We start from the raw sequence: 26775 nt of genomic DNA on the forward strand, positions 1-26775 counted from the left end.
AACAAGGGGTTTCGTGTATACGTGTATAACTACTGCAAAGCAATTCCCATTGTATAGTTACAGGCTGTTTATACGTCCATCGCTTATGAATGGTTTATTAGTAAAGATTTCTGTCTCAACTCTACATAAGTCTAGTATAAAAACTATACACGGTTTATTAGTAAGACTGATATACTACACCCCCTCCTCAAAAAAATAACATGTATATAATTTAATTATAATGAAATGTAATATACAATTTTAAAGAGGGGAAAATCGAAGAATGAATTGGGGGAAAAAAAAAATATATATATATATATGTATAATTATTTTCCGCCCAAAATCCGTAAATTTATGAAGAAAAAGCGTTAAAATTGGAACTTGTATACCCCTTCTCAAAAAATCGGAAAATTAAAATGGATACAATTTTAATATGTGCGTAAAAAATATGGTTTATTTAATGACGCTCGAAACTACCGAGGTTATATCAGCGTCGCCGATATGCCGGAATTTTGTTCCGCAGGAGTTCTTTTACATCCCAGTAAATCTACTGACATGAGCCTGTCGCATTTAAGCACACTTAAATGGCGGGATCGAAACCGCAACCTCGGGCACAGGAGGCCAACACTACCTACTGCGCTACACAGGCCGATATATTGGTGTGTTTATTTAAAGATGAAAAATCAAAGAATGGATAGAAAAAATATATATGTTTTTCCCCGCCTAATATCAGTAAATTGATGAAGAATTGGCGTTGAAATTAGAACTTGTATACCCCTTCTTCTAAAAAAATCGAAAAATTAAAATGGATATCATTTGAGTGTAATTGTATGTGATATAATCATTTTGAGAGAAATTAAGCAAATTCAAAAAGTAAAGGTATAATTTCGCGTCTAAAATCAGTAAATTTATTAAAATCAGCGTTAAAACTTCTATACCCCTTCTTAAAAAACATCGAAAAAATTAAAATGGATACAATTTTAGTATAATTATTTGTGATATACCATTTTAAAGAAATAACAATTAAAGAAAAAATTGGAAAAATAAAAATAAAATGTATAATTTCCCGTTTAAAATCAGTAAATTTATGAAGATTAAGGTTTAAAATTAAAACTTGTATACCCCTTCTCAGAAAATGGAAAAATTGAAATGGTTACAGTTTCAGTAGTCATATGTGTTATTAGTACATTATGCAACGAGCCTATAATGATAGTAATTAAGAAGCGTGTATGGATGTTTATGAAACGAGCGCAAGCGAGTTTCATAATTTTCATACGAGCTTCTTAATTACCATTATAGGCGAGTTTCATACGACTTTTTATGCTCGACCATATTTCTAACTTGAAATTATTCAGATGTATACATTTTATTTGTATCTGACAAGATCGGAAGTGACCTTGTTCTAGGTCGTGAATTGTGAGATGTGCGCAGACGCGAAAGTATTTATTTTTTCCGAGGAACAATAATGTCATTGACCTTGATGTAATCCCGTTAAACTTGATATAACCTTGATTATTGAATTCGACATTGAAAAATGAGATGACAAATTGAATTTATTTGAATGTTATTTACAATTAACGCTAATTATTACAGTAACAGAATATAACCTTCTGCGACAGTATTGGATTTCAGCCTCCGTGACTTTTCGTTAATTCTCTTTCGATTGCATATCCGAGAATAATTGATACTTGCGGTTTTATAACGGTACAAAGCTGACTTCTTATTGGCTGAACACCTGTAAGCTGAGTTGTGATTGGCTGAACACCTGTACTTTAATGAGTAGGTGTACTTTAATGACATGCATTAAAGGACTGCTACCAGGTGTATAACTACTACATTTCGGCATGGTCGAGCATAAACTATTTTAAAGAGGGGAAACCAAATAATATATTGGAAAACTAAAAATAAATCAAAGTTTTCAGCCAAAATCCAGTTCCATTCCTCCTTAAAACGAATCTTTCCTATAGTAGGCTCGCCCTATCTATCTGTCTGTCTGTCTGTCTGTCTGTCTGTCTGTCTATCTATCTATCTATCTATCTGTCTGTCTGTCTGTCTGTCTGTCTGTCTGTCTGTCTGTCTGTCTGTCTGTCTGTCTGTCTGTCTGTCTGTCTGTCTGTCTGTCTGTCTGTCTGTCTGTCTGTCTGTCTGTCTGTCTGTCTGTCTGTCTGTCTGTCTGTCTGTCTGTCTGTCTGTCTGTCTGTCTGTCTGTCTGTCTCTCTGTCTCTCTGTCTGTCTCTCTGTCTGTCTGTCTGTCTGTCTGTCTGTCTGTCTGTCTGTCTGTCTGTCTGTCTGTCTCTCTGTCTGTCTATCTGTCTGTCTATCTGTCTGTCTATCTGTCTGTCTATCTGTCTGTCTATCTGTCTGTCTATCTGTCTGTCTATCTGTCTGTCTATCTATCTGTCTATCTATCTATCTATCTATCTATCTATCTATCTATCTATCTATCTATCTATCTATCTATCTATCTATCTATCTATCTATCTATCTATCTATCTATCTATTTATTGACGTCATGGCAGATTAGATGTATTCCAGTCCTTAATCCGCCATCACTCTCTATACAAATATTACAAAAAATAATACATATTGAACCCATAAGTATCCTCTGTTCACAATAATAATAATTATAATTATTATTATTATTATATTAATAATAAAGTAATAATAAGTATAGCTCTTGTATTTAAAACTCCTCCTTTAGCTTTTCCATTTTTATACTCAATCTCGTAATAATTATTCTGTTAACTTCATTGACTACTCTTCGTAGTTTCTTATCGTGTAACTCAACATTTATAATTCCATCTCCGTTAGAGCTTTGACTTTCTCTTCCCATCTAATTTTAACTTTCTAAAAATAAATTTTCCTAATTTATGCAGATTGCTGGTGTTTAGGGAACCATTCATTTTTTTATAAGCTATTCTAGCGTTTATTTGTAGAATTTTTTTATACTCCCAACCGTTTCTCAAATCATTCATTGCCTGACACTTTAGCGCAATATGCATTGCGTCTTCCGCTAGTCCACACAAAGGACATTTATCCTTCTCTACGTTTCCTCTCTTATTCCTGAGTCTCCAGATACCTAATCTCCACCATGCCATTCCTGTTCTCTCTTCCCTTGAATTTAGTCTAACATATTCTTCCTGTTCCCAAAACTGCTTCACCTCCCTATAGTATTTTAGTGATCCTAGGTCTTTAATATTACTAAAAATATCTTAATGCTTGATTTGACAACCAGTGAACTGTACCAGTTTCACACATACTGACTGATGGTGAAGAGACATCAGATATTTAACATATGTCTTTCATATACGGCGATAAATCTTGCTGCATAGGCTGTGTTACGTTCAGAAGCTCTGTGTTGGATTTTCTCAGTCGTTGTGTTTGCTAATTTTAATGATATCTCACTGTGTTGCATGCAGTAGCAAATCAATTTATAACCAACAAGGTTAAATTATTAACTTATGGTATTTGTGTTGTGTAGGAAGGCAACTCGCTGAATCTACAAGGGGCTGAGATAAAAACGGAGTTTATAGAACCGAGCTTTGATCTGACATCGGATACGAAACTTGAGGAAACTTCCGTATTCCTTGTTGGAAAGTGCGAAGATGAGGTGGGTGGTTACATGTTTGATATTGTGTTTATTTTTCAGATATTCTGATATTTAGAACACGTTTCCTTAGTTACCAGTTCAGTCTTTCTCTCTGTATAGTAGAGATCTATTATTTAGGTGTAAATCAATTTCGCTTTTAATTGGAGACATCTATTTTTAGAGACGATGATACGAAAGTGATGCCCGTACTTTTTACGTGCCACTGGTTCCTTTTGATGCTCCTTACTTAAAACTTACTAGGATATTTTCAGAATATTGTTATCCTATTATTCAAGTGTACTATCACCCCGTGCTTCTCTGTTCTATTTAAATAATGTTAGGTGTACAGCTGGCGCCAGCGTTTTTGGCGTGTGTCGTAGAGTATAGTGCCCAGTTTGTGAGCATGTTGCTAGTGCAGCTGAGAATGGTACCACTTCCTGTACACGACACATCAGCCATTTGCCAAACACAGCTGTCAGACTGACTGCGGCAAATGTAAAACACTCGCACTTAACGTTCCCATTACTTATTTCACACGCCAAAAACGGTGACGCGGACTATAACACAGAGTGAACTGATCTATTCTGATCTTGTACTTTTTTTCTGTTATGGACGGAGGCCCGAGGACTTGCATCATACTCTGAAGTTTATTGTGCTGTTCTAACCTCCTTCGATAGGGATGATTATTTGAAGTTCGCACAACAGCATTCCTTGAAGTATCTTGATTCATTGTATGATTTGAGGCTTTCTCGGCATTGGTTCGCTAATGTGTTTTCGCAGGATATCAGCCGAGTTAAGATTTTGGAATGCTCCAAGCTTTCGACTGCTATCTCTGCAGCCATCTTCAGGGAAGTGATGTCCGAACAGAAAGTCGAAAGGTAATATAGATGTTAAGCTGTCTCAGGTGAAACGGGATTGGTTGGCAGATCGGCCAATCCAGTGCTGGGAATTGTCATCCCTCTGTTCGGACATCACTTCCCTGAAGATGGCTGCAGAGTAGCAGTCGAAAGCTTGGAGCATTCCAAAATCTTAACTCGGCTGATATCCTGCGAAAACATATTAGCGATCTTGATTCATTGTTTGGTGCTATATGTCGATCAACCACACAAAACCCAGATTTATGAAGGCTTGTCTTGCTGCATAAGTTACAAGCCACCATAACAGACTCGTGTATTCTCAGGAAATAAGTTTCTTCATGTTAAAATCATCTCTATAATAGAAAGTTATTGTTAACTTCAACTACATTGTCTTTGCATTCATGTACACTAAATTCTAGATCGAGTGTGTACACAAATAACAGTACTGAATCTGCAGATCAACTTTAAAAATTAACGTTATGCATTCTGGTATAAGGACATATCTGTAATATCAGATATTCATCATCATCATCATCATCATCATCATCATCATCATCATCGTTGGCGCTACAGCCCAAAACGGGACCTGGCCTTCTTGGTTCTCTGCCTCCAATCTTCTCTATCCCGGGCTCTCACTTCCCAGTTTCTACACTTCAGTAGCTGCTGGCAATCTTCCTTGATTGAGCCCTTCCATCTTTTCCTAGGTTTTCCAATAGGTCTTTTGCCATATATCTGATCCTGCATAGCCATCTTCGGTATGCTTGAATTGTCCATTCTCTGAACATGTCCAGCCCATTCCAATTTTTTGAGTTTCACTATTACTGAAATCTCCAAATCTTTGTATCTATTGTAAATTTCTTTGTTATATCTCATTCTCCAGATCCCATTGTCTCTAACGGGTCCGAGAATTCTTCTTAACACTTTCCTTTCAAAACTGTTGATTATGTTTTCTGTTTTTTGGTCATAAACCATGTTTCGCATCCATAAATTAATACCGGGCGTATCATTGTCTTGTAAAGCCTTATTTTGGTATTTGGGTGAATTTGTTTAGATTTGAACCTGAGTAAAAGATAATAATAAGAACGATTAGCTTTAAGTATTCTGTTTTGTATTTCCTGATTTTCATCGTTTCTATTGTTAATTATCATTCCCAGATAATTAAAATAGTCCACTCTTTCTATTTTGTGATCATCTATGGTAATGCTGGGGGTCATTGGTCATGTTGAGTGTGTTTGTGTCAGAATATTTGTTTTGTCACAGTTAATGCTCAGGCCCACCTCTTTGGAAGATTGTTTTAGGTTTTGATAGCTATTTATTAAGTCTTGTTGGGTTCTAGACATTATATTTATGTCGTGAGCATAAGCAGGAAGCTGTACTGATTTGTATATTAGCGTACCATTGGTATTCATATTCAATTTCCTTACCACGTACTCCAGAGCCATGATAAAGAGCAGCGGCGCTAGCCCATCTCCTTGTTTTAATGATATCAGATATTAACGTAATGAAATGGAAAAAGTAATATAGGCCTACTATATTATAAAAAAAAATTGAGCTTGGGACGAATTTTAATTCGCATGTACACATTGTTTTGTTATCATGGAATTTGGTATGATTTCGAACTTCAGAAAATACATCTATAAGAATATTCTGTTGGGACACTGCCCTATAATTAACCATTTTTTCAACCTATGTTTTTATGTTTTTTTCTTACATTTAATCTTCTTTGTCAGGAAGAGTCGATTCGTGGCACTGTTAAAGAGGAGATTTATTTACAAGAAACGGCAGAGGAGGATGAAGTCCTGCCCCAGCGGTGAGTCTGCAGTTGTCTGAATAAATTATGACCTGACTAGAATATGGTACAAACCCGTAATAATTTGTAGCACCTTTTTTCCTTCACATAGAGTAGTGTGTAGTGTTAAATTGAATTTGTCGTTATTTTGTTGGTAGAAATAGGAACAGATGTAAACTTATGGAAAGAAAAAATGAAAATTAGAAACCGATGACTGAAGGAGAGGGATTGCTCTAAAGGTGTAACAGGGAAAAATAGTAAGCGGAATAATCAAAATAGAATGGTGGGAAATTTTGGCATGGCAACCATGAAGATGTCTTTAACCCGGTTACTTTTTATTTCCATGATTGTACTTGGTACTTTTTAAAAATTTGTAAATTTACGTAACACAATAGAATTAATTACAAGTGTTGAAGAACTAGGTGATGTACTTGGAAGTAGTTTGGCAAGTTCATTATATTTAGGTTGCAAAATAATAAACTTTCTTGTCATGTAAGTTAACATTTGTCTTTCTCTGCCGATATTATTTTCTTAGTTTCAAATAATACGCAAAATAGCCTTGCATGATTAACAGAAAATCACTATGGCGATTGGTGGCTTTCAAACATATGGTAATTGCAGTGCGTTGTGTAATTATATCCTCCTGGTATCCTGATTTTTAGCTTAAATATATTTTTTTTAATCCAGTGCCACCAGATTCTCTTTTCGACATTTCTGGTCTTCTCTCCTGGCATTGGCTTAGTTGTAACCCACTTCTGAGGTTGGGGCACCTGGAAGGCGGAGTTACATTACCCCTATGATGTGATAGGATGATTATGATTATGTAGTGCCAGGAGAGGTCTTAAATCTAAACTTAACCTAAATTCCAGACCTTGGACGAACACAGGAATAATCCCCTTTAAGGAAAAATTCCTGTGCTCTAACCGGGAATCGAACCCGGGACCTCATGAAATATAGCCAGAAGCTCTGACCACTAGACCGTGAGGCTGGTCAAGCTAAAATATTTGTCTGTAAAATCAAGCAAGCATAATTCAGCTTACCCATTTTATTTTACGTCTTAAAATATTCAATCACCATGGAAACTTAGAATGTTTTCTTACTAATATCTAAAGTCGAAATTTGTTCCATCACATTTTTGTAATTGTAGTAATACCGAAATATACTAAGCAAAATGTGCTCTAACAAGTAGAGTAATGGAAATTATTGTGTAATTGTCATATTTCTATTACAGCATTGAAATTCCCCAAAAAGAAGCAACATGTAACTCCAACAGTCGACAGAAAGGACACGTGACCATTGCACAGAATGACATGAATGGTGTCCCCTCAGATAAGGCTCTTGACCGTCAAGTCGCCATTGAAATGTCAACAAGAAATCAAAACTTGAAGCAACAATCTTGTAACCGCAAACGCGATAGGACAAAGGAATGTAACACATGCGGGAAGGTGTTCCGTCGTAGAGAGGGACTCAAAGTCCATCTGCGTTCTCACACCGGCGAGAAACCATATAAATGTGATATCTGCGATGATGTATTCGCGCAATCTAGTTCACTGAAGAAGCATTTACGAAGGCATACCGGAGAGAAGCCATACAAGTGTGAATTATGTGGCAAAAGTTTTTCGTGTTCATCAACTCTCAGATTCCATGTGACATTGCACACAGGAGAGAAAGCATTCAAGTGCGACCTCTGTGGAAAGCGCTTCTCGCAGAGCGGAACTCTAAACAGACACGCACGCGAGCACACGGGCGACAAACCGTTCAAATGCGATTTGTGTGGGAAGAGCTTCTCACAAACCTGCAGTTTAAGTAGACATGCCAGGCGACATACTGGCCAGAAGCCTTTCAAATGTGACCTTTGTGGTAAATGCTTTTCACAGTCAGGAAATTTAAAAGTTCACATATCCCATCATAAAGGTGAGAGGCCATTCAAGTGTGATACGTGTGGTAAGTGTTTTCCACGGTCGCACCATCTCAAAAAACATTTAAAACAGCATACACGGTCCACACCTGTGGAGTAACAACGCGTCTGGCCGCGGAACCAGGTGGCCCAGGTTCGATTCCCAGTCGGGGCAAGTTATCTGCTTGATGTTTTCTCCGGAGTTTTCCCTCAACCCAATATCAGCAAATGCTGGGTAACCAGTGAATAGGGATTATAAAGAATGGACACTTCGCGTGGGTACCTTTGATGTAGCCGGGCTGATTTCAATGACCTTCAAGCCAGCTAGAGCGTGAGATTCTGCTTTCTCCCTAGAGTTGGTGCTGACATCACACCAGCTAGCAGTCGACACAGCGGAAATATAACACATACAATTAATACATCTAGGTACATTATGTACTCAAAATAAATTGGACCCATAAAATAATAAATCCGTCATTAACTGTAATGTCTAGACTCTAGAGTTCCTTTATAATGAGACGACAAAAGAGTAATGGAATGGAGAAAAATTCTCTCCGGCGCCGGGATTTGAACCCGGGTTTTCAGTTCTACGTGCTGATGCTTTATCCACTAAGCCACACCGGATTCCACCCCGGCGTCGGACAGAATCGTCTCAGAGAGAATTTTTTTCCGTTCCATTACTCTTGCATCGTATAATGACTCCTCAGAATATCTGCAAGGAAATATCATATGTACTTCGGTACATTAATATAATATATGATATGCATCCCGGCCAACTAGTCACTCACGAGTGCACCTCAGCACATGTGTGGACTTCAGTCCTACGTTCATAGACATCTATGACGTAGTGCAGAGGACGGCCACTAGAGGGAACCCAAGAGATGGAACTTAATCTGAGACGATTCTGTCCGACGCCGGGGTGGAATCCGGTGTGGCTTAGTGGATAAAGCATCAGCACGTAGAGCTGAAAACCCGGGTTCAAATCCCGGCGCCGGAGAGAATCTTTCTCCGTTCCATTACTCTTTCATCATATGATGACGCAGAATATCTGCATGGAAATATCATATGTACTTCGGTACATTAAAATAATATATTTATAATGAGAGTTGAGACGTTGACCCCAACAACAATTAAAAAATGTAATGATTTGATAGCACTGAAAATGGAAAAACAAAACTCTAATGAGAAGTAAAACCATATACCTATATTATGTTATATACAAATATTAAACGAATTTTATACATAATTTTATAATATATTATATTATTTTATAATATAATTTATTATATCTGAAATATAAAAAATTATTATTATAACTAGTTTGTCACTGAGAAATAAGGAAAAACTGTTAACTTGAATTTATTTGAAGCAAAGCGTTACTGGATTATGCAATAAGGTAGGCGATGTTTGGATCCTGTGTCTCAACTCTATACCCAATTATTATCTTAGCCTATGCTCGATTACACTAACCTCTAGCGCTTGAAAGTAGAACTAAATGCCAGCGCACAGAGAAACAAAACACAGGAAAATTCGCTCAGTGTCCATTTTTTATAATCCCTATTCGCTGGGGTAACTATTGGTGCTGGACCCCTGACTCATTTCACCAGCATTATCACATTCATCTCATTCAGATGCTAAATAACCTAAGATGTTGATGAAGCTTCGTAAAATAACCTACTAAAAAAAGAGCATACAGATTACAGGCCAGCAAGCACAGGTCTGTGGGACATGAAGAGTCTGAACAACCATTTTCATCAGCAACGTTGATTCAGATGTACTAAAATACGAAATACCAGACTCTCAAACACAATGTGCAAAATCCTTTTTCTCGAGAATTTCATAGCAAATTACTGTTATTATGAGTATTATGATTGTACACACAGTCTAACAAATATACCTGATTTTCACAGCAAATTTTATGTTGGGATTAGTTTCGGATGCACTGGAATTAAGAAATATATGCGACTTAAACATTGTAGGTACTAGACTATTGTTATTTATCTGTCATTTCATTAGCAATGGAATCGAATTACTTTCATTTCATTTCGCGATGAATACTGGTATATGTCTGAGAGTATGCTGTAGTTCTATGTATTGCATTTATTACCATTATTTTATTCTGTTCCATAAAGGTAATGGTTGATACTTCATTTTTTCAGCTCTGGAAAAAAAATACCACCTTTGGTTCTTGTGTTCATAGTCGGCTTTATTAAGACTGATATAATTGTGGGGAGTTCTTTTAAGGACCTACCCTATAGGAATTCACATGTTCTATGAATGTGTCCTTGATTCACATTTTTCTTTATCTACGCTTTTTCTATCTCCTTTTCTACAGTATGTTGATTAAATCTTTGAGTCAGCACCCAATCATGTTGATTTACAATAACTATTACAATTTTACTACGTCATACTACTTTTGGCCAATAAAACCGTACGACTGGATGTCTTTCAACCAATCATGGCTGCTTATCGCGCAATTTTATCACTTCCCTAACATTTGTCTATTTTTAACGCATCCCTAGCATTTGATCACTACCCTAGCATTTGTTTCTTTGTTTGCCAATATTTCAAACTGCAAATTCTTTGCGGTATTATAAAACATGTTTTACGATCGTCATTTCATTCTCGCATAGATAGTCGACTGAAAAATGGCGGCTCCGTTCAAACGTTTTGGTGAAAGTAACATTAGTGAAATAGAATTTTAGTAAGTCAATATCTATTTTATTGTATTAGTATTTTATTTTTTCTAATCTTTGTATATTTTTTTCTGATTTTATCACCTCGCTACCATTTGTTTCTTTGTTTGCCAGCATTTCACACTTGCAAATTCTTTACAGCACTATAAAACTTGCTTTGCGATCGTCATTTGTTTACGGCATAGATCGTTAACTGAAATTGGCGGCTCCGTTCAAATGTTTTGATGAAGGTAACATTAGTGAAATAGAATTTCAGTAAGTCAAATAATATTTTATTCTATTAGAGTACTTTATTTCTTTTAATCTTTATATACTTTTTTTTATAATCGTGTAATAGTCAATTAAATCCCACTTGAGTTTTTATTTTATCTAGATAAATCAAAACCTTTAGTGAGATTACTGTTGATAAAAGATATCATTGTCTTTTGAATTTGTCATGTGCAAAAGTTTAATACAGAAGTTGAAATATTTCTAGTTTTTAATTTAGCAATCTCTATTTAAAATACTACTCATTATTGGCACACATATATCATTGATGATGGTGTCCCCACCTGTGAAGTAACGGTCAGCGCGTCTGGCGTCGAAACCAGGTTCGATTCCCGGTTGGGGCTAGTTACCTGATTGAGGTTTTTTCCAGGGTTTTCCCTCAACCCAATACGAGCGAATTCTGGGTAACTTTCGGTGTTGGACCCCGGACTCATTTCACCGGCATTATCGCCTTCATTTCATTCAGACGCTAAATAACCTGAGATGTTGATACAGATCGTAAAATAACCTAATAAAATAAAAAATTGATGATAGTAGAAGCATTTTTCATAGACAGAAGAGGCGAGATATCCTCGTTCAGGAGCAAAAATACCGACTTCAGTACTCCCATTAGACAACGCTAGCCATGTATTCGTAATGGAATGTCAGTTTTGCTTCGCCTGAAGCTCGGTGCCATTCGCAGTTTGTACAGTTGTGGAACAAATTCTCTTAATAGCCATCACAATTCAGCATGAAGGAGGAATTGGTATTGTCAGTGATCAGAATTTCTTAAATTTTTTATTATATTTCCAATCCATTTCCGTGTAAGATTAAACTCTTCTTAAAGTTAACATGCGACACAAGTTTGGAAGATTTCACAACATTTTGTAACTCCAGCGTAGCTCAGGATTCCTGATTGGGCTGATTACTTTATTGGGTTTCTTCCTTGGTTTTCCAAGTTTCTTCCTAGGCTTTCCCCAATTGTAAGGTAAATGTCAGGTAATCTCATGACGAATCCTCAGCTTCATCTTGCTTTCAACACTGACTTTCATACTCCATCGGCAAGTCTATCGTGCTATCAAAAAGGAGTGCGTTACATGGCAGTAAACATTTCTAATAGCCTCCCTATTGATATAAAAAATGAAACTCAAAACATAAGATTATGTAGGGACAAATTGAAGAAGTATACTTTTATTGGAATCACTTTTTCCAGTGTAATTTGGATCCTTTTTGTGTTTAGGCATGAAAATGTTCATAAATATTTATAAAAAAAATCAGTGGTGGTTTTTGATCTTGTTGCACGTTTACTATTTTTATGTTCTTTTAATTGAATTGAGATTTAGTTGTTCTCCAATAGCATTTCAGTTTATTCTTCTTAATGTTTGGAAATTAAAACATTTATTCTAGCTACCTCTAAAATAAGAAGAAAGAGTAATGGAACGGAGAAAAATTCTCTCCGGCGCCGGGATTTTTCTCCGTTCCATTACTCTTTCTTCTTATGATGACGCAGAATATATGCATGGAAATATCATATGTACTTCTGTACATTATAATAATATATACCTCTAAAATAGATTATAAAATTAGGCCTGCTATGGGAGAATGGAGGTATTTGGCATTAACAGTAATTTCTGTGGAAAAAGATTTCATTATGAACATTTCCAGTTTCAAGCAGGAAGTTATCAGTAAGTTCGCTCATACTTAAAAAAAAAAAACCTTAGAATGAATGATTTCATATTGTAGTTGTTCATATTAGAGTTACCAGATATGTCCAGGTTCCAGAGACTGTCCCTAACTCTTTAGATCATATTCCCAGCTAAAATTTCTCTCCGAAATGTCACCGATTTTTAATTTTCTTAATTCGAACATTTCCTTAGTGAATTATTTTAATATGCCCAAGACTCCACACCAGCCTCGAGCTTATATAAGGGAATTCTATGTAGTAATCATGGATTTTCGCAACGCATATTATGCCCTGGATCTTTATTGAGGGAAGATGGCGGCCTGGGCATTGCTTACTATATAGTTACCCCTCATTTTCTGCATAATCAATGTTAAATCACTTAAATAATCCCCATTAACCAGGTTACATACCTCGACTTAATGTCACTTAGCTATCCTTTCATTTAACTCATCTATCCTATAAAGAACGTATATGACAAGGTTAGTAGGTTAGTTGAGGGGGACATCATACATTTTCAATACTAAAATAACCCAGCTATATATCCAGATACAGATGCACAAGAAAACAAAACTTCTGCAAACAACCATGCGATGCGATCTAGTAGGCAGTGAAGGAAAAAACAGACTAAATAGAATAAAAAAAATTGGAATTACGGGTATGTATGTACCTACTTTTCTTTGCTATAAATGTGACTATCGCCTTATTAAAAAAAAAAATAATTTTTTTAATGTATAGGATACATATCTTTTTTGTAGACAATTAGCCTACATTCTGCAAATAGAGTCACATAGGCAATCTACTTTCATTGTCATGGATGTAATTAAGCTGGAACCCGTTGTTGACATGAGTGATACAGATTTAAAGCAGAAGCTATTATTACAGGTAAGTCGCATACCATATATCAATATTTATTTCGTAGGACAAATATACAGACTGTGCAGAAATGATTCATAGAATATTTTGGTACGAAAGTGTTGCAGATCCTTTGTTACAGCGTGACACGTCTCAACTTTAGAGCTGCAATTGTGAAGCCTGTTTCTGGAAACAAAACTGATTTATTTTAGCAAATGTATATGTTTCATACACAACATGTCTTTAAGGTTCAAAATTAGCCCCACTTACATTTGAGCCATGAGGATTGATTCGTTCTCTAAAAGTAGGCAGGAGTGATCTACTGTAGATAATTTCTGCTGCATGTATGTCGTCTGTCGTAAGAGAGAGAGAGAGAGAGAGGACATAGTCATGTGGCACAGCACAGACATCTTTCACTAATAACTTTAAAAGTAACTTATTTTTAATAGCCCTATCGCTTAACAAAGCATCTTGTGCTTCTTTTACTCTCACATTTGTTGTGAATTGTTTTCCTATTTCTTTGATACTAAAATAGGCCTACAGGATGATTCAGTAAAAGAGTGCAAAAATTAAGCAAGGAACAGGGAATGCTCCACAGAACATTTTGAGGTAGGGAACTTTGAGACACTGCAGTCAGCGTAAACAGACAATTATCAGTTTAAATATTCTCCATCATATTATGGTAATGCAGAATCCCTGCACGGAAATATCATACGTACTTCAGTACATCATAATAATATGATATGCGTAAGTAATCACTTCGTGATTTAAGACCGCTCATTCCATCGGATCCCGGCCACTTAGTCACTCGTAATGAATGCACTTCTGTACATAGTGTGTTGGACATTGTGCCACTGTGACACAGTGCATGAGGGTTGGCTACTAAAGGGAAACTAAGAGGTGGAACTTAAACTGAGAGGATTCAATCCAGCAACGGAACTGGAATCCGGTGTGACTTAGTGGATAAAGCGTCAGCACGTGATGCTGAAAACCCGGGTTCAAGTCCCCATGCTGGAGGGAATTTTCTCTGCTCCACCCATCCTTCATCAGTTTAAATATGCCTGTCACTATCATTAACTGTTTTCCATATTATCTACATTTATTATTTATATTTATTTACAAAAAAAACCGTCCATGTTATTGGAAAACAGAAGGGCTAAAGTATTCCTCATCAATTTATCTAATCATGAGACCAAAAATTACAAATCATACAGATAGTACTTATTCAGTAAAACAGTGTTAACATTTAGGGGAAAATTATTTTTTTCCGAGGAAAGTATTCACTTGGGACTAACATGGTATTAGAATTTTTTGTTATACTCTGTCCAAGTGATCTGCTGTTAAAATCTATGTAGTTACAGTACTTCCACTCTATATAATGGAAATCAGGAGAGCCAGAAAATGATTTAATGGTCTGTGAACACAGAACTCAGAAATTCTAAGAAAAAAATTGAAGAACACATTTCTGCATTCCTCATTCTCCCTGCTTATTTGTATATTATTAGTTTGTTTTCCTTGTATCTCACCAATTGTACTCAAATACGCATATTTTGATATAGGCCTACTGTTCAAATGTACATTCCCTTTGGTCGCTTCTTCCTTTCACAGTTTCCATTTTAATTTCATATGGTATACCTTATGTGAGGGCAGCAATGAACCTCCGGGTTCCTTAAACGCCAGTAAGTAAGTAATACCTCATGGTAGCAACTGTAGTTTCAGAGTGCAGCTCAACATGTAACCAAGAAGAATGAAGTCATTTTCTTTTCCAGGAAGGCAATGTACTGAATCTGAATGTAGCCGAGATAAAGGTTGAGTGCGTCGACTCCAGCTATGATGTCTCTTCGGAGGTAAAAGATGAGGACTCTGCAGGTTCAATTATTGATCCTGTGAAGTGTGAAGTCGAGGTGAGTATAACTTATTAGTTGTGCTGTGTCTAACATTTCACAATTGCCCTAATTTTATTATGTTTGTCACAGAATGTTAGTGCTTGGAACTTGCAATATATTGTGCATTATTGAAGTGTAATTAGTTATATGTAACATATTTGCATCAATAATTTCCAAAAATGAATAGTTTTACTCTGTGTGAACATTGGTTTTGTAGTCATATGTTAAATAATTTGAAATTTTGATGGTCGCATTATAGTTTGAAGAATTTGAATCCTTGACCCCTGCTATTATAACATCACATGTTCCATTTTGTCACAGTAATTTCCCTGAAATTGATGCTTATCAATTTAGTGACTGTCTGCCTAATCTATGGACAGAAGAGGCCATATTTCCCATGCCTCCAGTATTTCCCACCCTCTTCCTATCTCTTTTTACATATTATATTTTCTCAATCTTTCGTCTTTCCTAATAGGTGCAAATCTTCCATGATTTCTTGTCTTTATTGAATGTAATTGCCAAGTACTGGCATGCAAATTCAATTTTGTGACGTATTTGTGTCTTCTACAGGAAGGCAACTCACTGAATCTGCAAATGGCTGATATAAAAATGGAGTTTGTAGAACCCAACTTTGATGTGACATCAGATACGAAACTTGAGGAACCTTATATGTTTTCGGCTGGAATGTGTAAAGCAGAGGTGAGTAGCTCATATTTAGCTTGTATTTCTTTGGAATTTTTCTTCTATCTATGAAGTCTGAGACATAATTACAGGTACAATGGCTACTGTGTGTGGAGCTTTTGTCGCAAGCAATTTTATTGGAAGTAAAAAATGTTTGACATATGATGGTGTATGTTAGTCTTTCATAGTAATATACAAAGCATAATAAAAATTTTAACAATTGCTTCAATACATAGCTACAAGCCATCATACAGAAACTGTGTTTTCGGGAACTAAGGTAGTTTATGTTGAAGTCTTTCATGTAGTTTTTTTCTTTTAGTTTGTTATTTAACGACGCTGTATCAACTACTAGATTATTTAGCGTCGATGAGATTGGTGATAGCGAGATGGTATTTGGCGAGATGAGGCCGAGGATTCGCCATAAATTACCTGGCATTCACCTTACGGTTAGGGAAAGCCTCGGAAAAAACCCAAACAGGTAATCAGCCCAAGCAGAGATCGAAGCCACGCCCAAGCACAACTTCAGACCGGCGGGAAGCGCCTTACCTGACTGAGCCATACCGGTGGGTCTTTCATGTATATTGGAAGGTTATTGATGTCTACAATTACATTTTCCGTTAATGTAAATTCAAATATCAGATCACGTCTGCAAACAAATGACAGTACCTCGCCTCTTTGTCAGTTTCTGCAAGAAGTTCCAGCTGAACAACGATTTCATTCGTGATGTTTCTCATACTGCTATCAGAGGATCACTTGCCATTTTAAAATACCACCTGTAATTTGTTTCCTAAGAAGGAAGAACTTTTGTTTGAACGTCTAATCTATTTGTTTACTATGTTTAGGTCTGTTATGTGTATATCATTATCTGTACTTAATGTCCCTTTTTTTGTTCGTTCTCCACATTTCTCTTTTGTGTTCTGTTTTGTTTTCACTCTGTGTGTTATGCTTTGTCCAATGATGCAGTCCCGTTATTGGGAAAGCTGACAGAGTGTCTTTCTCTTACTTCATTTTTTTTTTTTTGTTATTCATCTCTGTATAAATAAAACAAAATAGTGACATACCAATAACTAATTTAATTATAGAACTTACTGATATTCTACAACAAAGCGTGGATGCAATGAATTTTGTACTCATATGAACATTGTTCTTAACCTCAAGGAATTTGATATTGAATGTTGGAAAACACATCGGTAAAAGTATTTTGTAAATATATATTCTTATTAATAATAATCCGTGGCGCTACAGCCCACGAAGGGCCAAAACCGACCAGCCGGCTGCTGGCCTCACGGCTACATGCCGAAGCAGAGGTGGACGATCATCCAACCAGAATGGAGGTATCGTGTGGTTAGCACGATGAGCCCCCCAGCTGTTATAGCTGGTTTGCGTAACCAGATTTCGCTACCTATCATAGCACGATGCTGAGTGGGCATCAGTCCCATACACTGGTCGAAATTCCATGAGAAAATTTATTCTACCCTAAGGACTCGAACCATCGCGCATTCCGTAACGCGAGTCCCAGGCAGGATGCCTTAGACCATGACGCCACAGAGTGGGACACATATTCTTATTATCCACTATTTTTTTTCAGCCATGATTTTATACTTTCCCTTCTGTATATTTTTTATTATCTTACTTTGCAGGAAGACTACTCGTGTTTTGTTGGTACCATTAAGGAGGATCTTTATCTGAAAGAATCAACAGAAGATGAAGCTTTGCCTCAGAGGTGAGTGTAACTAATAAATGCGACTAAGTAATAATCTGTCATATATTGTAACTGATTTTCTCAGTAATAAACGTCTACTATGAAAATGAATGTCTCGTTATTTGTTACGATAAAATAGCAAATGATATATCTGATACTTTATCTTGAAACTCTTGAAGTTAATTTCCAGTTTTGAAGGATAATGTAAGTTTCTCAAATATTTCTGTTTGCAACAGAATGGAACCAGTTTCAAGTATCGAGGAAGGACTATAAAAGTTCCTAATTTTGTAGATCCATTATCGTAGGGTACAGGAAATAATTCTTCTGCCGTATTTTCAGCATAAAACACTGGGAAAATTTCAGTATACGGTTACCTCACTGACCAGTCTTCTTCAGGCCGGTGGAGAGGAAGGACGTATTTTTCGCAGCGGAGAAAAGGTTTGAGCAATGGGCTGTGAGTTGGAGCTGTACCGGGCAAGGATAGGCGGCTGGGCGGCCAGGTCAAGGATGCAGCGGAGCGTGAAAGGGACAGCTTTGGCAGGTCTGGCTGAGTGTCTCTTCTTTCACATAGTGATCGCGATACTACTAATTATTGGTGGTATCGAACTGAATCCAGGACCTGCAAGCGACAACGGAGTGTTCAGTGTCAAGTGTGGCAGCTGTAGAAAGAACCTAAGAGTAGGCGTGCTGTGCAACCAGTGCGAGAAGTGGTTCCATCTGACTTGTCAGAAGATCAAGAGGGAACAGATAGTAGAAGAAACGTGGCTGTGCAAGGACTGCGGGAACGAGGCAGGCAACAGGGAGCTCATCGGTCTACGGAACGAGGTGAAGAAGCTACGGGACAATCTAGAGACGGCGGAGCAACGGATCAAGTTTCTGGAGGACGAAAATAAGTTGTTGCGACGGGAAAAGGAAAATGGCGAAGAGAGGGAGGAGAAGAAGAAGCATGGTGCGGCAAGTGTTATCATCGGAGACTCCATCATTCGACACGTAGGGAATCTACAACCGGAGTTGGCGACAGAGTGTTACCCTGGGATTAGAGTGAATGAAATGAAAAGCGTGATCGAAAATCAGGAACGAGGGGACCCGAAAAACATCGTCCTTCACGTAGGAACAAACGATTTGCGAAGAGGTGTTGATTATATCATGGCAGATGTATATGACTTGGTGATGGAAACGAAGAAGAAATATCCGGCAGCTGGGATTGTCATCAGTGGAATCGTCAGACGGAGGGATGTGAACTGGAGAAAAGTGGGTCGTGTGAATAAAGCTTTCGAGTGGGTAGCGGAGTGTCTTGGTGCGCGTTTCGTCGATCCAAATTCCTGGATAGACGACAGATGCTTCGGAAGAGACGGAATCCACCTAAATCGGAGGGGGGCTGCAGACATGGGATCCCTCTTCGCGCGGGTAGTTACTACAACATGGCGCGGCGGGATCGAGGATCCATCAGCTGGCAGCGGCACCGAAGGACCATCAGCCGACGGCGGGGGCGTGGGACTACCGGCGGTCAGCGGGGGTGCGGTCGAAGACCTATCCGCGGGCGGCGTAGACCTGCAGTGACGGCGAGGTGCCACGGGGATTCAGAATGTTCAAGTAAGGACAGGCCTACTAAGACTACTGCAGGTTAATTGCCGAAGTATTAGAAATAAACTTATTCCGTTTTGGAACTTGGTCGATGTTTATAATCCAGATGTAATAATTGGGACGGAATCATGGCTTAGGGAAGACATAAATGACTCGGAAATTTTTAGATCGGATTATAGAGTCTTCAGAAAGGATAGAAGTGAAAAGGGAGGGGGAGTTTTCGTTTGTACTAAGATAGAAATAAGTAGCAATCTTCTGTGGATACATGAGGAAGTTGAAATATTGAATGTTCAGATAAGAAATGGGCTGGAAACCTTAGATGTAATAGCATGTTACAGACCACCCAGTGAATTAAACAATTTAACTTTGCACAAACTAAATGAATATCTTAATACAGTATCAGAAGACCGAAACGTAGTAATTGCTGGGGATCTAAACCTCCCGAAAATTAACTGGAACGGGATTTCAGGTACAAATTCAGATGCACAGACCCTTGTTAATGAATTGATCTGGCGTAAAGATTTCACGCAGGTAGTAAATGGTCCGACGCGTGACAATGCCCTCTTAGATGTTTACCTACTAAGACCTGTCTCTCTCTTTGTCAACTCTGAAAGTCTTAATAAAATAAGTGATCACAATAGCGTCTTATTAGAAATCTTATGGGAAAACACAGTAAATCCGAGGTCAAGTCCACTGTCTGTTTGGAATTTTAACAAAACCGATGTCCATGAATTACAAACGTTTCTACGACAAAAGCATGATGACTTTCTAAGGACTGAAGGAAATATGGAAAATGTATGGCATAAATTTAAGTGTATAATTTTCGAGGCATTAGTAAAATGTGTACCTTCTAAAATAATTAAGAAAAATCCGGACCCAGAATATTACACTAATTATATTCGCTACTTAAAGAAAAAGACAAGGCGCGCATTTAGCAAACGTAAACGGAGCCATGAGCATTGGGAAAAATATGTTGAATTAATTAAGAAACTTGAGTGTGAAAAAAGGTTAGCTCAGGAAAATTTTCTAAAAACTATTTTAAAAGAAGATGAAAGTAACAATTGGAGACAGTTTTATAATTATGTACGCAGGAGAAAAGGGAAAAATGAAGGAGTAGTGCTTTTACGAAATCAGAACGGAGAAAGTATAACTGATGACAAAGAAAAGGCCGACTTATTAAATTCCTATTTCATTTCGGTTTTCAATAATAATAATAATTATAATAATAATAATAATAATAATAATAATAATAATAATAATAATCATCCCGCTGATAGGAGTGGTTGTGTCACAGACCGTGAATGTGAACCAAATTCGACTTTCAAAATAACTTCCAAAGGGGTTAGAGAGAGAATAACGAAATTAAAAAATCGGAAGTCTCGAGGACCAGATAGTATTGCTACAGAGATTCTTAAATTAGGTTCCGAGGCCATAATTCCATACTTAATGCGTATATTTCATGTTTCCATAAACAATGCAGCTATTCCATGTGACTGGAAATCAGCTATAGTGGTACCCATACATAAAGGTGGAAATAAATTAGATGTCGGAAACTACAGACCGATTAGCCTTACATCTGTCGTATGTAAAGTCATGGAGCATTTGATATCGGATTATATTCGTCATGTTCTAAATGCGAAAGACTGGTTTTACAACCGCCAACATGGTTTTAGGGAAGGCTTCTCATGTGATAGTCAAATTACGTCGCTGGTTCAGGATCTAGCTGAAGAGGTAGATAGAGGCGGAAGAATCGATGCAGTTGTGATTGACTTTTCGAAAGCATTTGATTTGGTGCCACATGACATATTAATAGATAAGTTAAGTAGGCTAGGAATAGATAAAAGAGTGGTGCTATGGATCCAAGAATTCTTAAAAGGTAGAACCCAGAGAGTTAGAGTAGGTCATGAAATATCGGAAATTGGAAATATAAGTTCAGGGGTGCCACAGGGCAGCGTTCTGGGTCCATTACTCTTTATAATATACGTAAATGACCTATGCCAGGATATTACATCAAATGTGAGGCTATTTGCAGACGACTGCATTATCTATAGAAAGATTAGAAATAATTCAGATGTAGATGCTATTCAAACAGACTTGAATAAAATTTACAACTGGGCGTTAAAGCATAGGATGAAAATAAATGGTTCTAAAAGTAAATCTATAACATTTTGTAAAACCCGAGAGGAAACTACTCTTAATTACGAATTCAGTGGTGTTGTAATTCCGCAAGAACAATGTTGTAAATACCTAGGAGTGTATTTAAACTCCAAACTTTCTTGGGGAGAGCATGTTGATAATGTTACAGGCAAAGCATGGAGGGCACTTTACTTTATTATGAGAATCTTGAGAAAGGCTAGCCCCAAATCGAGGGAAATAGCATATCTAACATTAGTGCGACCGTTAATGGAATACGGAACTACATGTTGGGATCCCTATAGAATATATCAGATAAATTCCTTAGAAAGAATCCAGTATAGGGCAGCTAAATTTGTTAAAGGTAAAAGAGAAGATGGGAACGATACGATAAAAGAACTTAAATGGGAAACTTTGGAAAACAGACGTAGGAAAACTAGAATAACATCATTGTATAGAGCACATCTAGGTCAGAAAGCATGGGTAGACATAACGGCTCGGTTAGAAAAGCCAACGTACTATGGTAGGAACGATCATGATTTTAAAATCAAATGTAGGAAACAGAAAACGGATGTAGGTAAATTCTCATTTTTAAATAGAACTATAAATGATTGGAATGACCTACCTGCAGCGGTCTTTGAGGGCTGTCCTTCCTTAAGGAGATTCAAGAATAATTTAAAGAGTTGTGTATAAAGTGAAAATTAAAATTAAGGTGACATTCAACATTTAATTTTTTAAGGTGGCATGTATTTATCTAGCCTGACGAGTTTACTTCCTTGGTTTGAATTGTAAATTATTTAAAAATAGCGTGTAAGAGGGCCTTAGACTAGAAATGTTTAGTTTAAATGTAGTTCTGTTTATAAGTACAGTATGCATAAGAATGCAATTATTTGACTTATTTGAACTGTTGTATCAGTGAAGCGAGGTGAGTCAGTGAAGTTATGGTTTTACAGTGCAGTGAACAGTTCCGATCAGTGATAATTTATAGCGTCAATGAAATGTGTTCTATAGTGTCAGTGAAATGTGTTACAGAGTGTCAGTGAAATGTGTGCTAAAGTGTCAGTGAAATGCGTCATAGTGCCACTACAGGGAATGAGATGAGAGTAAAGTGAAAGACTATTGAAAATTATGTAGGACCTATACATAATCATGTAGGTTGTGTTGTAAAATTAGGTGTTTTATTTTATGTTTTATTATTATTGTGTTAAATTGTATTGTGTATTCTTATTGTATTGTGTATAAAATTGTATATGTGTTGTAAATTTTATTATGTATTGTAAATTTTATTGTGTATTGCTTATCATTTTAACTGTGTATTGTTAATATTGTATATACCACTGCCACCGGGTGCTTGCCCACTTGCAGTGTAAATAAATACATACATACATACATACATACAATTATCTTAAAATACTAGAAGGAGCAGATTTGTCTGTGTTTGCTTACGAAAAGCCACTTTTCAGTGCCAATAATTTATTTTGTGTGCACAAGGTTGGAAGTTTGGAGGAAGAGGAAGATGACTGTACTCTGAAATTCAACACTTTAACTTCACTTTATGTCCCCGCCCACTTTTCTCTTGTCATTTTGCTGATAATTTTTAGGAGCATTTTATATTGGTTTCCTTGCCTTCGTAATGTATAACCTCTATCCCACACATGGTTCTTAATCATATAATTGCTATGGATTCCGTAATATCAAGTTTTCAATATCCAAACATTTTGGTGAACACTTTTTTCTCGTTAAAATAAAGTTTAATTTTTGCCTCTTCAAGATTAATGCCTCATGTAAATTTGAAATCATGTATGAGTATTAACATGCAATGATTAATTTGATGAATATTGCGTACGTAAGTACTCTAATCACCATGTTAACACAGTCTACTATATACAGTCGCGAAGCTCAATATGTAGTAAAAATACAAACATGGGTAGTTGCCCACCACTAGGATCGCCACTATCGCCTCATCATCGCAGATCTCTCTCCTAGTAGACAACAAAATATGTTACACTTTCGTTATGTTCTTTTGGAAAAATTAACACTTTCCTTCCATTATTGAAATATTAAATGCATAAAGTTAATTTATTATTTTAATGAAGTATATTAAATTCTACCATAAACTCGAAGATGCCTGCAAGAAATAGGTTAATATTATTTTTGTTTGTGCAAAACGAACTGAAATTTACTATAATCGCTTCACTCATTCAAGATTATAGCGATAATTAACTATGAAACGAATAAATATTAATTTGCATTTCCCTTTACAGCAATAATAATGGAAATATGAATTAATGGAGTAACTTATGTGTAGCGGTAGTTGTGGTGTAGGCGTACGTAGTTAACAAAGTGGGATGAGGTTAAGCAATAATAATCACACCAGAATTGGAAATAAAACGTGATCAATAAATTTTCCATTTTGAATCTTGAATTTAACACGAGTAAGTCCACTAGTTCATCAATTAACAATAAATTTTATTGTAACAGACTTTTTCTACGTCACTAGTAAAGTAACAAATAGAAATAACAAAATTAACAGTTAAAATTAAAAACATATCCTTTGAAAAAAAAAAAGTAGGCCTAAGCAATAATAATCCCACCAGAATTGAAAATAAAACGTGATCAATAAATTTCATTGAGACAAACTTAATTTTTCTACGTCTCTAGTAAAATATCATTCCAATTATTGTATTTTAGCCATTAACATTTTCATTACAACCAATAACGAACATTTCACAAGCATCAATGTGAAATACGCAACGAGCTAGCACTCGATGGAAATACGACACAGTCCAAAGTCGACCGTGGACAGTCTATTGTTTCTAGTTGCTAACCGCTTGGAACGCTTTATCACAAGATTTGCAAAAAATCACCTCAAGCTTCGCGACTGTATATAGTAGACTGATGTTAATATAAAGTGTGTCTTTTACTTCGACTACAGGAAAGTTCCTTGTGCTGTTTGGATTACAGTATTGCAGTTCCCCGCGGGATTGGAGTGCTGGATGAAGAAACATCACATTACGGCAGTAATCTTCAAAACGAAAGTTTGGCCATTGTACTAGGCGCAGATTGCGTCCCCTCAAATAATTATCTCCATGAGCCCGCAATCTCCGACGAATTGATAACAAGGAAAGAAAACGTGAAGAAACGACCCCGTGAACGAAAACGTGTTGGCTCGCTGCAGTGCAATACTTGTGGCAAATTATTCCGTCGCAGAGAAGGTCTCAAGTTGCATCTGCGTTCTCACACAGGCGAGAAACCATATCAGTGCCTTCTCTGCGGGGAGTGCTTCTCACAGTCGTGCGTGCTGAAGAAACATTTACGACGTCACACTGGCGAGAGGCCATACAAGTGCGACGTTTGTGGCAAATGTTTCTCGCATTCTTCGACCGCGAAGTTTCATTTGAGATTGCACACCGGCGAGAGACCATTCAAATGCGATGTCTGTGGCAAGTGCTTCTCTCAGACCGGAAGTCTGAACAGGCACTCTCGCCAACACACTGGCCAGAAGCCCTTCCAGTGCGATCTCTGCGGTAAATGCTTCGCACAGTCGGGCAATCTGAGAATTCACGAATTCCATCATAGGGGTGAGAGGCCATTCAAATGCGATGTGTGTGGTAAATGTTTATCGCGATCGGGACATCTAAGAAACCATCAGAAACAGCATACAGGTGAGACGGCACTCAAGTGCAGTGTGTGTGGGACATGGTTGGCAACATTGGAGAGTCTCAACGTCCATTTACAGCAGCACGCTCAATGAATGGGACGAGAAACATTTTTGTTTCATACTACATCGAATTTTACTTTCTTCCATACTCCAAACCAGTACGGAAAATGCTACTTTACGTTATACTTTCCGGACTCCAGGCCTACCAACATAAGAATACACCATGATAAACGTATTGTCGGACCATCGGATCTGTGCCCCTTCAGCGCTATTGTCGTTCTTGTAAAAGTTAACGTCTGTACTCACTCCATTCCACCCACTTTCCTCCCACCACTTTAAACAGCAGGCCACGAAACTTGCCGAATAGGGATGTTGCCAAACTTCCGTCAAATGGTGTCATAAATAACTGATCCTCCATGCTACAATATCATTTCTTTCAATCAAAATACATCTGGTATTTCTACATTTTTTAAACCTAAATCCCATGTCTCGAATCACTTTCCATAGCGGTTCTCTCCAACCTTGGAAATTATTGCTTCTCTCGCAACCTTCAGTAATTTCTTCAATCTTGGAACTTCTTTCATCTACAAGAATTAAAGTTTCCCTTGGTCTGTTCTTCCCTGGTCATTCTAGCTTTTCATCTCCTGCACAGACTCCCTCTCTCCTGATTTCCTTTATTAGGAGTTCTGACCTGTCTATATAAATTACATAAAATGTTGTATTATCAGTATTAGTTAAGTAAGTAATTTTAATACATCATCAATTGAAATAAAATAAGCCTCACCTGTGATCGCAGCTGCTCTTTTCGTTGTCTCATTTATAGGAAACAGATATTGACCTATTTGTTTCTCTTCTTCGCAAAATGCTATTACGTACTAGCTTAATAATATTTCTTTCGCCACTCCGTGCTACAGTATTCATGGTGAGTTGACAACACTGGACTGCAAGTGCAAATAAACTGTCCCGCAAGAAGGCTCAAAATTGTGAATAGTGGGAGAGAGATAGGAATGCAGGGAGAGAAATGAATTACCGAGGCTGAAAAGGAATTAGGGTTCAGTTCGCATATCTTACGGGTACAGATCCTATGGTCCGACAGTAGTTTGAGAAAACTCAATTATTAGCCTTTTGTATGGGTCTATGTTATTGGATGTTACTCCTATAACCACAACTATGACTTCAACTTATAATATTTAAAAATAATAAAGTAACGTAGCACAAAACATATACAGTACTTCAAACCATTTTTATGTAAAAACAGACCTAGAAAAGCTCCTGTTCAGGAACATACTACTCAATAATATCAAGAAAATCTTCATCATCGATCGGAGTGCCCTGTAATATGCATTATACAGGGTTAGTTAAAAGTCCCGCACCACCGAAATAACTTCTGAAGCATGTAGTTCAGTAACATGAAACTTGGTGTGTGGGGATAACCATATACTAAGAACTCAATAATGGTATTACGGAGTTTTTTCTACTTCCGGTTAAACTCCAACTCTTATTTTAAATGGAACACCCAATATATATATATATACATAT

The 26775-nt window shown here is 37.0% G+C and overlaps 2 protein-coding genes across 7 annotated transcripts in view; both read left to right on the forward strand.

Annotated features, from left to right (window-relative positions):
- The window catches only part of LOC138698619 (zinc finger protein 665-like), a 38308-nt gene extending 29568 nt beyond the window's left edge, over positions 1-8740 (forward strand). For 2 of the 4 annotated variants that reach the window (XM_069824680.1, XM_069824682.1), the window contains 3 exons: positions 3461-3589; positions 6156-6235; positions 7446-8739. In XM_069824680.1, coding sequence (XP_069680781.1) covers positions 3461-3589; positions 6156-6235; positions 7446-8232 — 996 coding nt within the window. In that variant the 3' untranslated portion in view covers positions 8233-8739. Of the gene's footprint in view, positions 1-3460; positions 3590-6155; positions 6236-7445 lie in introns of all 4 variants that reach the window. The other 2 variants (XM_069824683.1, XM_069824684.1) reach the window with 1 other exon arrangement.
- Positions 8741-12592: 3852 nt separating this feature from the next.
- Positions 12593-26458, forward strand: LOC138698625 (zinc finger protein 239-like). 3 transcript variants are annotated; one of them, XM_069824706.1, is made up of 6 exons: positions 12594-13392; positions 13493-13619; positions 15359-15493; positions 16046-16174; positions 17797-17879; positions 24540-26458. In XM_069824706.1, exons 2-6 carry the CDS (start codon positions 13548-13550, stop codon positions 25327-25329), a joined length of 1209 nt encoding a protein of 402 aa, XP_069680807.1. In that variant the 5' UTR covers positions 12594-13392; positions 13493-13547; the 3' UTR covers positions 25330-26458. The 3 variants fall into 3 exon arrangements, with proteins under 3 accessions (XP_069680809.1, XP_069680807.1, XP_069680808.1); XM_069824708.1 differs by lacking the exon at positions 13493-13619 and having other exon boundaries at positions 12593-13392; XM_069824707.1 differs by lacking the exons at positions 12594-13392; positions 13493-13619; positions 15359-15493; positions 16046-16174; positions 24540-26458 and adding an exon at positions 18198-20400 and having other exon boundaries at positions 17798-17879.
- The last annotated feature ends 317 nt before the right edge of the window (positions 26459-26775 follow it).

Source organism: Periplaneta americana, chromosome 4 (genome assembly GCF_040183065.1).
Source record: "Periplaneta americana isolate PAMFEO1 chromosome 4, P.americana_PAMFEO1_priV1, whole genome shotgun sequence".
Lineage (NCBI taxonomy): Eukaryota > Metazoa > Arthropoda > Insecta > Blattodea > Blattidae > Periplaneta > Periplaneta americana.

What these genes read in the sequence shown, in the direction of transcription:
- LOC138698625 (XM_069824706.1), top strand. Translation starts at nt 13,548, where the DNA reads ATGGATGTAATTAAGCTGGAACCCGTTGTTGACATGAGTGATACAGAT. An exon ending in AGCAGAAGCTATTATTACAG is followed by an intron (nt 13,620 to 15,358) that starts GTAAGTCGCATA and finishes TTTCTTTTCCAG; the next exon opens with GAAGGCAATGTACTGAATCT. An exon ending in CTGGAATGTGTAAAGCAGAG is followed by an intron (nt 16,175 to 17,796) that starts GTGAGTAGCTCA and finishes CTTACTTTGCAG; the next exon opens with GAAGACTACTCGTGTTTTGT.